At 34.4% G+C, this 13,706-nt stretch overlaps 1 protein-coding gene across 1 annotated transcript in view; it reads left to right on the top strand.

The window, feature by feature from the left end:
- The first annotated feature begins 1,001 nt into the window (after nt 1-1,001).
- The window catches only part of LOC118613811 (cysteine-rich protein 1-like), a 142,159-nt gene continuing 129,454 nt past the window's right edge, over nt 1,002-13,706 (top strand). The window contains 1 exon segment of the mRNA XM_036237651.1: nt 1,002-1,119. Coding sequence (XP_036093544.1) covers nt 1,002-1,119 — 118 coding nt within the window.

A 13,706-nucleotide genomic window follows, 5' to 3' on the forward strand; every position in this document is an offset into this window, starting at 1 on the left:
AGAGGATATAGTTTGGGTAGTTCTTACTGGAAATAGTTTTCTCAAGTCTGTCATACTTCTTATTGCTCATCTGCAGAACAAACTTCCGGAGGAAAGCCACTGAAAGTATTTCAAATGACAAATGGAACATTCTCCTAAGCTAAATGGAAAGTGATCAGTCATACCCACCTCTTGCCAAGTTACACCCAGTGGAAATCATGTAATGTGTCAGGTTTACCTAGACAAATTCCACTTGTTAACTAACCATAGCACTCCTGGCAATGAACAGGGAGAATGAAGGAGAAAGAATGACCCCAGAACTAACTTTTTTATTTTCCTCAGTTATGAACTCTTTTGCCTGCAGATGTTAAACAGTTGCTAATGTCTTCCAGTCTTTAACATGGTTTGGCCCCCAGTCGTAAAAAGAAAATAAAAGATGTCAGTTGAGATAAAAATCCCTTTGAATACAAAGAGCTCATGCACTTTTGAGCAAACAACTAGACTTTGGATGCCTGAGAAATAGCTTCGGCTGAATTGAGACATGGGGAAGCAATCAGTTTTCGGTTGTCTAGCCAAGGTCATGATTACCTAGTTGTTTGCTTATTCCCTGCCAAAACAGAAACATCAAAGTATCAAAAAGATACCAGAAACTAGCACTGCTTTAAAAGAAGACACTGTCTTTAATTTGCTCATTTAGTCAACAAATATTTATGGGATGCCTAACATTTACTAGATATTGTTCTAGTCGCTAGGGATACAACAATGAGAAAGAGACCCCCAAAATTGCTCTTTTCTTGTGCTTTATGAAATGTTTTATGATTGATAATGTGAAAATTATAGTAATGATGATGAGGTGGATGATATAATTCATAGTGAAAATATTTTTTAATTACAGAAGAAATATGACCAGGAAAACATTTTCCTAAAATAGAGCTTTTCTCCTAAATTTTAAGCAAAATTAAAAAAGTCTCAGGTGTGTCAGAATATGTTTTTATTATTATTGTATTCAGGAGAAAGTCGAGATGACTTCTAAGTACATGAGAATGGATGAATGTGGGTGCAAAGCTATGGTATATAATCCCATGGAGGATTCTCCGGGCCTTCCTCGGGAGTACCTGTTGGACTTTCTCTACTCATTAGGTAAACCAACCAAAAAAACAGAAAACTGAAGACACTTTCCTTTATGCCACCCACAATATCAACTCAGATTCTGTAAGACCAGGTAAATATTTTTTAAAATTATTTTTCTATTGGTAAGTCTAAATCTCGCTCCTTCAGGACCAAATATCTTTTCATAATCATATTTACTACATAAGTGCACATGTAAACAATGACTTTTAGGCATTTTAAATGAATTAAGTGGAATAAAATTAAAAATTCAATTCCTCATTTTCACTATCTACATTTTAAATGCTCAACATTTGCATGTAGCTAGTGGCTACCATAGATAGAATATTTCCATCATAGCAGAAAGATCTATCTAATTTGACAGCACTGTTCTAGGGAGTTAGTTAGACCTCCCTCTCATTTGCCTGATTTTACAGAAAGAAATTGAAATTATCTGCTTAAATTGCCTATATTAAGAATAGTTTGATGGCATCAGACAAAGTTAGTGCTGACTAACTTCTGGGACAATCTTTGGGAGATTTACAGTGCCAAAAGAAGGAAAAGGTTAAGTAAATCCTAGAGTCTCCTTAACTTATGATATTTTGCTACCAATATTACCTCTAAAAAGTAATAGCTAATATACATTAGTTGGCATCATAGGAGAACATCTGACAGAGTCTGCCTGTGACTATTCTCTAGTCCCTCAGGGCTGAGGCAAAGTACCATACTTCGGGCCACAGAGATGTCATCACGACAGAAGTCATAGCTTTCCCAATCTCAAGAAGCATGGACCATTACCCAAAACCTGAGTCACCCCATGCCAAATGAATCTCAGCATCTGCTGGAGGAAGATTTATAAGGAAGCTTGGCAAATCTGATGAACACAAATACTGCTGAATGGAAAATAAAGCTGTTTGAAGCTTAATGAAGCCAAAAGGATATTTAAATGTACTAATATAGAAGCTAATGAAGGATGCCTTTAAATCCTAACCAAATTACAACAGAAAATTAATAACAGAAGCAGACTTACCTGGAAACTAAATGGCCTAATATAATCAATATTGTTGAACTGAATTGAATTTGCAACATTTTAATCTATGTTTCTAAAATACAAAGGAGGCATCTTTATGAAACGCTTGAATTTTCTTAGGCAAATGAGATATCAATAATAATGATTTCACAACTTGTCCTATCTTCTTTGCTTTAAGTCCAATATCACATTGCTTGTTCCTTCAAGAAGAAGCAATAAATAGTCTTGCTTCTTAAAGTCATCTTCCTAGTCATACCTTTCTTCTGAATCTACTGCTTCTTCACACGTAAATATTCATGATGACTCCTTAGTAATTATATTATATTCTGTATTACTTATTACTAAGATGCACCAAGTGTTCTTGCAAATCATGGCTATTAAGGACCTAATCATACTCTATAGAAAGGAACTTTGGGAATAATCTAGTATTTCTGATTCCTAGTCCTGTTTTTCAACCATGGTATGCTATTAAAAATTTGTAACAATAACTGTCACTTATTGAGCCCTTATTATACTATAGGTACTTTACTAAGGACTTTATTTGAAATATTTGTTTAATTTTTTTCATAATTCTTCAGTTAGTGCTATAATTAACCCCATTTTAAAGGGAGGAAAATGAAACTTAGAGGGAGTAAGTAACTTGTCCAAAGTCACATACCTGGTAAGTACCTGGGCCAAGATTCAAACCCAAGTTAGAGACCAGAGCCTGAGTTCTGAGATACCAAATGTGCCATGTTAGGGCAGGCAGCTCCAGCAATATGGAGAGAAATGGCCATATAGCTAGTAAGAGCATAATATCATTTTATCATTAATGAAAATACTCTAAGATCAGAACAGAAAGAGGCTATTTACCACAGGCATTCTTTATATTTCAGAGGTAAGCTGAATGATGATAGTAGAGCAAATAGAGATGATAATGAGTATTATTATTTTAATCCATATCAAATAATAATTGTGTGCTTTAGTCTATTTTCATCAAAACCAGAATACAATATTGCCCTCAAAGGTAGGTTACAGAAATATACCTCTAACTCATTCTTCTATCTTGGAAAATTTATTCTATACTTTTTTTTTTTTTTTTTGCTTAAGCAAAAAGTGGGTCCAAGGAAATAATGTCACATAAAATATACTAACAAATCTTAGAAAATCAAATTAGAATAAAAGGGCAAAGGATTTCCAATTTTCCTGAGACTTAATTCTTCAGAAAATTTATTTGTGGAATTTTAAGTATGAACAAGTTACATAGAATTACCAGTTTGGTAAATAGTCCTTAACACATTCACATTCAATTAGGTATATTTTATTTTTGATTATGTGAGATATATATAAATTAAATTATTTGATGCATAATTCTTATTTATCAATATCTGAATCAGAAAGTCAACAAGAAATGTGTGAACCCACAAGAATGGAGTAGTTGGCAAGAACCAAAATTGTTTGTTGATGATATATACTTGTCATTGATTCTTATTCTGAGTGTTAGGACCAAAGATAATTAATAAATTTAAACAGAAGCATATACTGACTTTTTAACAGATTATCTGACATATAAGTTTTTATTTATTTTATGTGTTAGTAACATACACATAGCTAAATGAAATCAAATAGTCTGAAAATCCTTATATTGACAAAATAATATTATTAGGTCCTATACTGTCTTTATTTCCGAACACAGCTTCCTAGAGGCAGCTACTTAAACTCTTTCATTTGCTTCTTCTCATAGTTATTCCTAAATTTACAATATGCTACTAGGGCGTTTCTTGATCTATCAATTTCAGACATCATTTATCAACTTATTATGACAAATGAGAGTGTGGTTTCTCTTACACGCACATACATGCACACCTTTCCTACTACTATCTAGCCAAAGCAATCATATCATAGCCTTTAAATCAAATTGATTATGTTTTTATTATTTACAGGAAGGCTAAGAAGTATATGTTGATTACATTCCCTTTCTTAAACAGTTTTTTTTTTTGAGTCTACTGTTTATCTCTGTCATGTATATTTGCCCATTTTCATATGTTGAGATTTTCAAGTGCGGCATTATATCAGGTTGCATTTTTTTGTTATCAGAGCCCCCTTTACTCTTGCTCTAAATTGTTTATGTCTTTATATTGTTGGACACATCCTCCAATTAGTTCTTAAGAAAGAGCATGTGAAAAGTTAAGATTTGAATCTTTGTAAAACAATTCTACATGTGTGGCTGAATATAGAATTTTAAGATAAAAGTAATTTTCTCTCAAAAATTTGAGCATTTAGTAAGGCTGTTGGGAAGTCAACTGTCATTTGGAGTTTCATTTTTTGAAAGTGATCTGTGCTTTTTCTCTCTAGAGATATTCGAATAATCTCTTCATTCTGGAATTTATAAAATTTACAATTTTTTTCTTTGCTGTGGTGTTTGCCATTCAAAAAGCTGAAGAATCAGTGGGCCCTTTAAATTTGGACAGTCATGCTGTCCTTGACTCTGGTAAATTTTTGTCTATTTACTCTTTGATTATTTTTTCCTCTCTGGACCTCTTAGATTGATCTTTGATCTTTTAACCTTTCTTTCTTAATCTGTCTCTTTGTCGTTTTGTTCTGCACTATGGGACATTTCCTTGACATTATCTCTCAAGTTGTCTATTGAATTTAATATTTTGCTGATCTCATTTTTAATTCCCAAGAACTCTTCTTTGTTGCCAATTGTTCCTTTTTAAATGTGTTCTAATTTTGTTTTATGGAGACAATAACTTCTTTCCTATCTCAAAGGATGATAATAGAAGTGTTTTTCTTTCTTCTTTTTTTTAAACTATTTTTCTCTACTATGAACTGTCTCTGTTTTCTCCTAGGTCTTTTTATTTTGTCCTTTCCCCTCCTGTTTGCTTATTTTCTCTACTGTTTATGTTGGAGGTTTGTCTTAAATGTATGAGTTTTAGATGAATTCTCATACTTAAAAGTGAGTCACTAAAACCTAATTTGGCTTGTTGACAGCCAGGCATTACTTTAGGTATAACAGAGAGTCATCCCCTTCATTAGAGGATGATAGAATGTTTTGTCTTTGGCGCCATTCAGCTCCTCTAAATTAAAGACATTCAATCTTCTGTTTGGGAGTTTAATTCCTGATTGCAGGTGATCTCCAATTCAAAAAAATCTGTCCAATTGTTCCAAATATATATTTTAGATGGACCCCATTATTTCCAGTCGTAGGCTTCACTTCCATTGTTCCACTCTCACTCCCACTCTACTCTTGAGCCTCTCCAAAGTTCTAGGAGGCAAATCTACTCCTTCCTAGTCAATAAGGTTTCAGCTTCCTCTGCCTCACTTCATTAGCAACCGTTATTCTTTCTTTTGTCTTCCGGAAACCCACTGAAATCCCTGGTTCATGAATGATGATAACTTCATCATTCCTTTTATCACTGTATGTTTCTAAAGAGGTTTTTCCTTTTCTGACATTTTATATATAGTCTCTGAAGAGAGCGGACACAAGTAGGTGTGGTCAGCCCACCATCTTTAATGGTAAATCAGAGTAATGTTTTCCAATGATAACTATCATACTAGTTTAAATAGTCTATTTAAAATTTTTTCCCCATATTTAGCAAAAAGGTTTTTTTTATATGACTAGACATTGGAAAATCATGGATTTTAAAGTCAAATAGACCAGTACTGGAATCCTGGTTTTGCTATTTATTAGTCATATAATGTTAGAAAAGTCACTTAATCACTTCAAGCTTCAGCTTTATAATAATAATAGTATTTACCTTAAAGACTTTTAGTGAGAATTGAATAAAATAAGGCATATAAAGCATACAGAACGGTACCTGGTACACAGTAGGAACACATTGTCTGTTATGCTTCTATGTGAGCTGTCTGCTACTATGAATAAGTTAGTTGAACTCAAATCCCAAATAATCAGACTCCATGGCTTAGATGTCACTTCTTTAGGGAAGCCTCCCTGACCTAAAATTAGGATAGAGGTCCCTTCTTTGTGTTCTTGCAACACTCTGTTCATTATCTATTATAACACCTGTCACACTATAGTATAATTACTGGTTTGATTGTCTGTCATCCCTATTAAACTGTAAATTCCATGAGTGTAGGTACCTGACCTATATTGTTAACCTGTATCTCCAAAGCCTAGCACTATGCTTGGCACAGAGTTGATATTCGATAAATACTTGTTGACTGAACAAATAATTCCATTCCACTTTTAGAAAGCTGGATATATTAGAAGATTTTTTTAAAGTGTAAAATCCATTCTATGCTTGACGTTTCTTCTGTAAGGATGCAGGATGACTTTTCTTAGAGTACTATTTAGAAAGATAATGTAACAATCATTAAATAACAAATATGTACAAACTTAGAGAAACACAATTATTGAATAACAAACCGGGACCATGTATGAAAATCACACCCAGTTAAAACAATCAACTTCCTCTTTACCTCCTCCCTCATGCCCCATAATGGATCACTAAAGCTTTATAGCAAATGAAAACGTGACAATTCATTCAGAAACTGGTATTGGTTTTGATTTGTTATTGCTTCAAAGTCAAGCTTCTACTTAATTGATCTGAAATCTAAATAATTCCTCAGTCCCCCCCCCCCCCCAAAAAAAGGTTTCAATTTGGTGGCAATGTCTAAGGCTATCAATAGACCTGACAAATGTGTTTCCATTTCTTTCTAAGGAAGAATGCTTTCTTCCTTAACCCCAGCACTTGCATAGAGTTGCCATCACCAACTAAAGAGCTATGGCCATAAGAAATGTGATCTATTAAGAATGTTATCTGCCTGTTTAATTTACTTACTGGATTATCCTGGACACTCCCTTCTTTTCCAGGAGTAATTAGGAGAAATGATATCTCTTTGTTGTTCCTGTCTATTAAGAAGGATGGAAGATTCTGTTGGTATTGAGTTAACTCTTAAAATACCCTGAAGATGTAAACTTTTGGATAATCAATCTATTTCAACCTATCAGTAATCACAGAGCAGCTGATCACAGAGCAGCTGAATATTATTAGAACAAGACTGAAGACCATTCGTTATACATTCTACCACTGTGTTTAGCAGAGTCAATGAAATGGGGACTTTGTTGTTGATGCTATTGTTATTATCTTTCTTATTTTAAACTGAAAGTAATCTTAGTGATCACTTCCTTTTACAGATGAAGAAACTGGGGTCCAAGTTTAATACATCCAAAATTAATTTTAAATACATACAATAATGGGAACCAACAAAGATCTCATCAGATAGACAGATAAAACATAACTATATTTGAGAATATTATCTCTGAATATATATGATTCAAGTACTCAAAACTTAATGCATTAGTTTAGATCATGGTTAAAATATTTGTTAACAATTGGTTTATATATTCTTATGGGAATTACCTGAATAAAAAAATTCTTGTCTAGGTTTGCAGTCTTTTATGTCTACATGCAGCAAGATACAGAGGCAATAGTAGTACACAGACCAAGTCCACTTCTGAACTGATAAGAGGGGAGAGGGTGTGATGCTGTGAATTTCATTTTTCTTATAGTTGTATCACTTACAGCCTGTAGAGATATTTTGGATAGATAATGATATAGTGACTCCTACTAATGAATCATATGATTTATCAGGCATCAAATCATAGTCTGTAATACATTCACCAACAGAGCCACTGTTTGTAGTTCTACTATGAGCTAAAAGATGGTTTTGGATTAAATTTAGGTTTCTTCAGTTCACTAGAATCATTTTTATGCTACTAGTATAGTGAGCTTGAATGTCATCTGCTTGTGTGATTTGTACCTTTCTTGAATTTTTAAATCAAGGGATTATACATGACCAAAATTTTTACATAATCATAGTTTTTAGGAAATTAGTAATTCTAACTTAACCTAATGAGTGACTCTCTCTTCATAAGAAAGCAAAACACCGTATGCGAGGGCATTAGTTTCTGAATAGCAACTGCAGAGTATTATCCCAAAGGTGGCAGAAAATCAATCACTTCATAAGAACACCAATTTGTACAGTGATTAGGCTACTGGGATGGACCTAAATGTTCATTTTTTAGTGAGACTGATGTGCTAATGCTGAGCAATAAAGTCCCCTACTGGGTAGAATCTTGTTATCCTAGAGATGATCTTGTTTTTTTCTTTGGTTTTTAAGAAAGTTGCACCTAGTTAAAATCCTCTTGAAATCTTCACATTTTAAGGTCCATAAATAATTACTGTATCCTTTTATTTGTTTTTCAAAAGTGAACATACAGGAACATTTTATCTTGTCCTAGATGAGTTAAAATATATAAATGATACTTAGCTCTGGCACTTTTCATTTCTAATTACATACTCTGCATGGATGTTTCAGTGAGGATTCCATTGGTAGCAAATAACAAAACCCAATCCTAGAAGCTGAAATAACTAGAGCAATTTATTGATGTAGACACAGAAAAGTCCAGAGGTAGGGTGGGCTTCAGACATGCTCTAGCCAGGACGCTGAGCCCATGTTTTACAGTTTGTTCAGATTTGCTCTGCTCCATGATGGTGTCATCTTTAGGCTGGCTTCTTCCATGGTTTTAACATGGTTTCCAACATCAATGTCCTTCATGCTTCCTCATTCTTATTAACTGTGGGTTGTGGGTTGTGAGGTGAGGGGGCAGAAAAACTGGTGAATCTTCTCTCTACAAATGATCAAATAAGAGTTCTAACCTTTGATTTAATTGGACCAGCCTTTATCAATCATACTGGCCAAGGGTATGCACTCTCTGGATAAGGTTATCAAGATCCATCTTTGCAGGAGTGGGTGGAGAGATCAAATACATCTAATCTCATTTTAGCCACAAAATGGTGGAGAGGTAAAAACAGATGTGTTGAGGCAACCTTCTTTTTCTCTACATTGAGCAAGTAGAAACAAATTAATGGTATATCATTTGCATTCTAAAATCTGAGCGATATAAGGATGCTCCTCAATGTTTATTCTGCTACACTACATTGAGAGACAATATTAGCATTCATCATCCCACATGCTTAGGTAGGTTTATATGAAATTCTCTCTTTCTCTTTTCTTTTTTTTGCTCCAACTCTAACTCTTTTCTCACCACTGAGAGCATGTTGAAATGATTAGAGAAAAACTAGACTCTGTTCCATTTTATTACCATTATAATTTTATTGAGTCCAATTCAACTGACTAGAATATAACAGTAAGCCATAACATGTAGTTGAGAATCTCTAGATTTTAGATAGAGTAGCACCTACCAGCTATATGTGGTATGGATAACTGCTCTATTAGATATGTACTGTACTAAAAGAGAAATACAAAGTTTTGTTAAAAAAAAAAAAAAGTTTTTTCCAGAGACTCATGGACATAGACTAGTGGTTACCGGAAGTTAGGGGGTGGGGTAGGAGGGGGGAGGTAGACAGTTAAAGGGGGTTAAATATAGGGGGGTAGGGGTAGGGTGAAGTGGATAAAAGGGATCAAATATATGGTAGTTGAAGGAAACTGGTCTTTTGGTAGTAAACATATAATAGAATATACAGAATGTAAAATTATAATGTACACCTAAAAACTATATAACTGTATTAAACAATGTTACCCAATAAACTTAATTTAAGAAAAAGTTTTGCTAGTGTATTAGGGTTCTTTAGAGAAATAGAACCCTTAGGACATGTATATCGAGAAGAAGGTTTATAAGGTGTTGGCGTACAGGATTATGGGGGCCTCATGATCATCTGTCTGCAAACTGCAGGTTCAGAAAAGCCAGTGTTGTAGATGCCAGTCTGAGTCTGAAGGCCTGAGATCCAGAAGTCACGTCTCAGTTCAGTTAGTCAGGCAGAGGGATTTCAACTGTCCTCTGGCTTTTTTCTCTATTCAAGGCCTTCGACAGACTGGATGATGCCCATCTACATTAGGAGAGCCATCTGCTTTACTCAGTCTACCAATTCAAATGCTAGTCTGTTCTAAAAACACCCTCACAGACACATCCATAAATAATGTTTAACCAGATATCTGGGCATTCCTTGGCCAGTCAAGCCGACACAAAATTAACCATCAATGCTGGGCATAACATAGTGTACTGAGAAGTGCACAAGATTTGAACTGGTATGCTCCATTAAAGACATGGCTGTGACTAGGCAAGTCACTTCACTTCTCTGAGTTTTAGAGGCATAAAAATACCTAACCTACCTAATGCATAAGAAGTTGTTGAAAGCTTAAAAGAGAAAATTTATATGAATATGTTTTATGCTATGAAGTGCCATACAGATTTCCATATTAACTGGAAGTTAACTACAATATATTTATTGTAAAGCTCCTCAATAGACTGTAAGCTCCTAAGGGTATGTTACTTTATCTATATTTCCCACTGTGTGTTTATCACTAATACTCCATTTAATAAATAATGGCATGAAAATAAGAACAATTGATTATGATAATTAGGGAAAATACCTGTGGAATTGGAGAAAATGAGTTAAGTTGAAAAAAAAAAGGATGATATTGGGTAAACATTAAGAAAATACAAGGAAAATTTAAGTTCCTGAATTAGAGCTAATAATATACCATAAAAATATTTATTGTATCCCAAATTCCATCATGCCAGTGGCTAGCTACTGTTTCAATAAGAGTTTGCAGCTAAGATTGTTAGAATTTTTCCCTTTGGGAAATCATCTCTAACTTTTAAAGGACATCCAAGGGAAATGACATTGGCTTTAAAGCTGAATTTGCTGGGTATCTATATCATTTAGCAAAAATATACCTGTATTTCCACATTCTGTATATGGCTAGGGGATCTACACAACTGATGAAATTTTTATAAATTTCCAAAAAAAAAAAAACCTTTGCTACTTCAGTATGCTCTGTAGTCCTATAAAAATCAATAATACTCTTCACAGGAAACATGGAGCTTTAGGGTGTTTTCACTCTAAAACTGCTTTCTATAACTAAATGCAATTAGTTGTCACATGTCACTGATTTATTGCCGTTTATCAACCCTTAAAATTTTGCTTTGATGTGCACAGAATGCACAATTAGATACAATTCCTTCTGAGCTAGGGGAAGTTTTCCCCACAAAACTTTTAGTAAAGCATCCTCTGTGAACTGCAGTAGAAAACCTACAAATCCAAGCTACAAATCCTGAAAACTGTACCTTTGAGAAGCAGCACTTTAACTGATGATCTGGTATTTCTAAAAGATAATGTCACCATGACATTTTCAGTCTTTTAATATCCTTTTATTGAGTCCCTTTCGTATCATCCTAGAGCTGGAGCCACTTGAGCTAGAAAAGTTGAAATACGTTTTTGTTGTTTGTCATGTTCTGTTTTGCCTAGCCAGGTGGGCCATCACAACATAACCTCCCAAGTTTTTAGTGGGAGGCATCTCGCTCCACCACTGGAACAGAGATGTTACATGTTGTGAAATAAGAAAATATTCCTTCTGCTATGGCTCTATTTTAGGAAAGGAATGTTTACCTATTGGAAGTCTTTGGGGTTGAGCTGCCATGCTATTCTACATCACGCTAGAACTAACAGAAACAGACTCAGATGGGTATTCTTGACCAAGATTATGTGTGTGTATGTGTTTCTGGCAAGTTCGTATAAAAATACATATACAACATATAAGACGATCTAGTTTATCATATTGAATACTACTTTCAATATGATAAACTAGATCGTCTTATATGTTGTATATGTATTTTTCTATATATATACACACACACACTGAAAATCATCTGTGCCCAGGAAAGAATACCCTAAAACAAAAGATAGACATTTTAGTTGGTCATTTTCTTCCATACATCATTACAACAACTAGTCTATAGCTAGTGACCCATAATCACAATGTCACAAAAATCTCTTTGTGATAGCTTTCTCAATTGTTCATTCTCTTCCCTTTCAGTTGGTAGGTAGGTAGGTAGATAGATAGATAGATAGATAGATAGATAGATAGACAAACTGATATTGCATTAGTCAGGGTTCTCCAGAGAAACAGAACCAATATAATGTGTGTGTATTTTTTTAAGAAGTCACTAATTTTTTTGTCTATTCTTTGCCAAAAAGTATTCTTCCCATTATTTACAGTAAAAGGAAATCTCTATTATTATGAAAAAATTTAGAAAAGACAGAAAAGCATAAGTGGAAAATAATAACCAATAATGGTGACAATTTAAAACAACAAAGTTTTCACTTTGGGAAATTTCAAACATATACAGAAGTAAAGAGTATAGTGATCTCTATGTCCCCATCACTCAGATTCTTTAATACCAACCCCTGGCCAAGCCTAGGAAAGATTTGTTTTAAGGAATTGGCTCATGTGATTATGGAAATTGGAAAGCCCAAATCTGCCATATGGGTCAGCAGGCTTGAGACTCAGAAGAGCTGATGGTGCAGATGAAATCTGAAGGCATTCAGCTGGAGGATTCCCTCTTGATCTAGGAGGCAGATTTTTTTATACTATTTAGGCATTCAACTGATTGGATAAGGCCCATTGCTACACGGGGCAATCCCTTAATTCAAAATTCACCAGTTGGAATGTTAATCTCATCCAAAAGCATCCTCTTAAGTTGACACACATCATTAACCAGCACAGATTTAGATAGACCTATATCTTTATCTACCTATGTCTCTAAATATAGATATATAGATATGTTTTTTGCACTCCCTCTTTCTCTTTTGCTCTCATCAACAGACCTGAATCCAAATTGCACCTCTCCAAGTTATGTGTGACTTGTGGCAATGTTATTGAACCTCCACAGGGTCAATCTTCATATTTATATCATAGGAATATCACACCTCTTCCTTAAGGTCATTTTAAGGGTAGATGTGGTAAACAAGATAATATGTATAAAGAACCTGGTACCATGTCTGACACATAGGAAATGCTCAACAAATAGAATGTGTTATTCATTTATTCAAACAAATATTTACGTATCTTGATCCTGTCCACTTCTCCACCGCTACTGCTACCATTCTAGTCAGGTTATCCTGATATATTTTGTCTGGACTAGTCTAATAGCCTCCTAAATTTTCTCTCCACTTAATCCTGGGAGTGGCTAAGGAAAGCCTGACTGATGAATTGATATTTGAGAGAAGCATGGATATATCTGGTAAAAAATAAAACAATAAAATAAAGTTGTTTTGGGAGGAGGTGAAAGGGGCAGAGAGGACAAAAGAAAATCCAAATGGCAAAGTGTTCAGGATGGAAATCCAATTCCTGGAATTTTGAAAAATGGTGTCCCTTTTATTCTGCTCAACCCTCTTGGTAAAAAATATTTTGCCACCATGAAAGCAAAATGTGTTATTTCTTTCTCCCTTGGTGCCTACCTAAAACAGAACGTGTGAATTGACCTGTGAAAGGAAAGCGTGTCACTTGCAAGCAAAGTGCACCTAGGAGAGCATGCTGGGCTCCAAGCTGCTTCTACTATCAAAATCAAATGTTGGCTTATTTTTTTTTTTAATATTAAAGATTAATTTTGCTGTTGAATCAATATGAAAGCAGGTGGGACACCAAGATGAGGCCTCTTTCATCAAGCACTCAGATTTTACAGTTTAGCTTAAATAGTATTTGATTGTTCCTGCACAAACTTCTGGATTCCAAAGTGAATAAAACAGGTGTACCAGGGCTTAGTAACTCCAAATTTGGC

Source organism: Rousettus aegyptiacus, unplaced genomic scaffold, assembly GCF_014176215.1.
Source record: "Rousettus aegyptiacus isolate mRouAeg1 unplaced genomic scaffold, mRouAeg1.p scaffold_m13_p_1, whole genome shotgun sequence".
Classification (NCBI taxonomy): Eukaryota; Metazoa; Chordata; class Mammalia; order Chiroptera; family Pteropodidae; genus Rousettus; species Rousettus aegyptiacus.